This window comes from Poecilia reticulata, unplaced genomic scaffold (assembly GCF_000633615.1).
Source record: "Poecilia reticulata strain Guanapo unplaced genomic scaffold, Guppy_female_1.0+MT scaffold_251, whole genome shotgun sequence".
NCBI classification, from domain to species: Eukaryota; Metazoa; Chordata; class Actinopteri; order Cyprinodontiformes; family Poeciliidae; genus Poecilia; species Poecilia reticulata.
The window spans coordinates 154,520-156,913 of record NW_007615036.1 but is presented as its reverse complement, the minus strand read 5'-3'; the positions used below and the strand labels follow the sequence as shown (position 1 = coordinate 156,913).

At 51.3% G+C, this 2,394-nt stretch overlaps 1 protein-coding gene across 9 annotated transcripts in view; it reads right to left on the bottom strand.

Annotated features, from left to right (window-relative positions):
• Positions 1 to 2,394, bottom strand: part of vps13c (vacuolar protein sorting 13 homolog C) — a 71,932-nt gene that overhangs the window by 63,291 nt on the left and 6,247 nt on the right. For 7 of the 9 annotated variants that reach the window (XM_008402717.2, XM_008402708.2, XM_008402709.2 and 4 more), the window contains 4 exons: positions 760 to 822; positions 388 to 462; positions 167 to 276; positions 23 to 82 (listed from right to left, as the gene is read on the bottom strand). In XM_008402717.2, coding sequence (XP_008400939.1) covers positions 23 to 82; positions 167 to 276; positions 388 to 462; positions 760 to 822 — 308 coding nt within the window. The remainder of the gene's footprint in view (positions 1 to 22; positions 83 to 166; positions 277 to 387; positions 463 to 759; positions 823 to 2,394) is intronic. The other 2 variants (XM_008402716.2, XM_017303355.1) reach the window with 1 other exon arrangement.

The following is a 2,394-nucleotide window of genomic DNA, read 5'->3' as shown; positions in this document are numbered from 1 at the left end:
GTGTGTGTGTGTGTGTGTGCACCTGCAGGCTGAGCTCTGACAGTGTTAAACCCATCGATAGGGGGCGCTGTGGATCTGACAGCTGAAAAACATCAATGAAGCTGAGAGTCAAGCAGAGCTTCAGGAGACAGAACCAGAATTGGACCAGGGCCGGGTCAGAACTCACGTCATCCTCGTAGCGCAGGTGGATGCTGCTGATCTTCACCTGCAGGTTCTTGATCACCTGGGTGGCGAGTTTCTCCATGAATGTGTCCTTCTTGTCCTCCTGAGGTTTATCTGAAACAAGCAGAGACGGTCAGGAACCGGGTCGACTCCCTCTGGACAAAACCAGAACCGACGTCTCTTCTCAAAAGATCTGCGTCTCTTTAAGGAGAAACATAAACTCACCTGCTTTGTGTTCATGTCGCTTCAGTTTCTTTAGAACTTTTTTGTGCTTTTTGGGTTTTTTACGTCCTTTTGGGACTTTGGCAGCGTTAAAGACAGAACAGCCATTAGAGACAGAAAAGCTGGAAACAGAGAGACAGCAGGAAGCAGAAGAACCAGAAGCTTTGGACCTGATGGACTGAGTGAGCAGAGACACCAATCTGACTTTGGGCATCAGAACCCAGCATCTGGAGCTCTGGCAGTGATGCTGCCATGGACCCAATAAAGCCCAAACCACTTACTGGTCCCTGGTCCAAACCCTGGAGGACAGCTGTCTCCTGTGTGTCTCAGTGTTTCAATTTCTCTGGGTGTTTCTTAGTGTCTCTGGTGTGTTACCATTGAGCTGCTCCTTGTAAACCAGGCTCTCCAGACCGAACAGCAGATCTCCGGTCTGAGACGCTGACAGCAAACGCAGCATGAACAGGACAGACAGAAAGTTAGTGAGTACACCTGCAGGCTCATGCAGCAAGGATGGGTTCCGAATTCAGTACTTTTATTGGAAACGACCGAATTCTGTCGATACTACCGAGTACCGATTCACATACAATCAAACGGTACCATGTTTCAGTATCCAAGCGCATCATTGCGACCGTATCGAGGAAGAGTGGTGGATTTTCCATGCTTGTCCTGAAGGCAGCACAGCAGCGCAAGGACGTGATGACGTCAGCAGCCGCTACTTCAGTAAAACAAGTCAGCATAGCCGTTACGAAACACTAAAAGGTACGGCTCCGCTTTCAAAATGCGATGCCTGTTGCAATATGTGCAACACAAAGCAGAGGAAACATGTCTGGTCAGAGAGAGAAGCTGGTTAAGCTCAAGATTTTCCAAATGCTGAAGAGGGAAGATTCTCTACAGCCTCAGACCTACAACGGCTGCATTAGCCTCCGTTAGCACAGCTGCATGTAGCCAGAAACACGGATGAACAAAAGCTGAACACATTTGGTGATGGCAACATTTACGATGCAAGTGAGGGGAAACGATAAATAGGAAAACATGGAGCTGGATTCTAATTTGTGCAATATGACAAAACACTCCGTTAGTTGCTCTGAAGAGTTTTCACTTGGAAGAAATTTGTCAAATGATGTTACAATATAAAGACGTCTTGATTCATCCATTTTCTTCCATCCTTGTCCCAGTGGGGCCAGGAGGGGTGCTGGAGCCTCCCCAGCGGTCAACAGGCGAGAGGTGGGGTCACCCTGGACGGATCGCTCTGGACAGGTCACCCTGGACGGGTCGCTCTGGACGGGTCGCCCTGGAGGGGTCACCCTGGACGGATCGCTCTGGAGGGGTCACCCTGGAGGGGTCACCCTGGACGGGTCGCTCTGGACGGGTCACCCTGGACGGGTCACCCTGGACGGGTCGCTCTGGAGGGGTCGCTCTGGACGAGTCACCCTGGACGGGTCGCTCTGGACGGGTCACCCTGGACGGGTCGCTCTGGAGGGGTCGCTCTGGACGAGTCACCCTGGAGGGGTCACCCTGGACGGGTCGCTCTGGACCAGTAAACCTGACAGTCATGTTTCTGGACTGTGGGAGGAAACCGGAGAACCCGGAGAAAACCCACCATGCAGGGAGAACATGGAGACTCCATGCAGAAAGACCGGGAATCGAACCCAGAACCTTCTTGCTGCAAGGCAGCAGCTCTACCAAAAATTAGATATGTTAAAAAAAACGTTTATTGTTAAGAAGCAACATGCACAAAAGTACCAAATACTGGTACCGTTTCCCGACACCGATTCTCAGGTACCAGATATTGGTACCGAATGGATTCAAGTGTCAAAGGTTCCCTGACCTGCAGACTCATGCAGTCGTGCTCAGACTCCTGTGGGCGACCAGGCTAGTCCAGTCGCTGGTGCAGGACCTCCTAGTATCAATGACCTGTTCTTGTTTGGCTCTTCTGTTACTGTGGGAGCCAATCACAGCCTTCCTGGCTGAGCCAATCACAGCCTTCCTGGCTGAGCCAATCACAGCCTT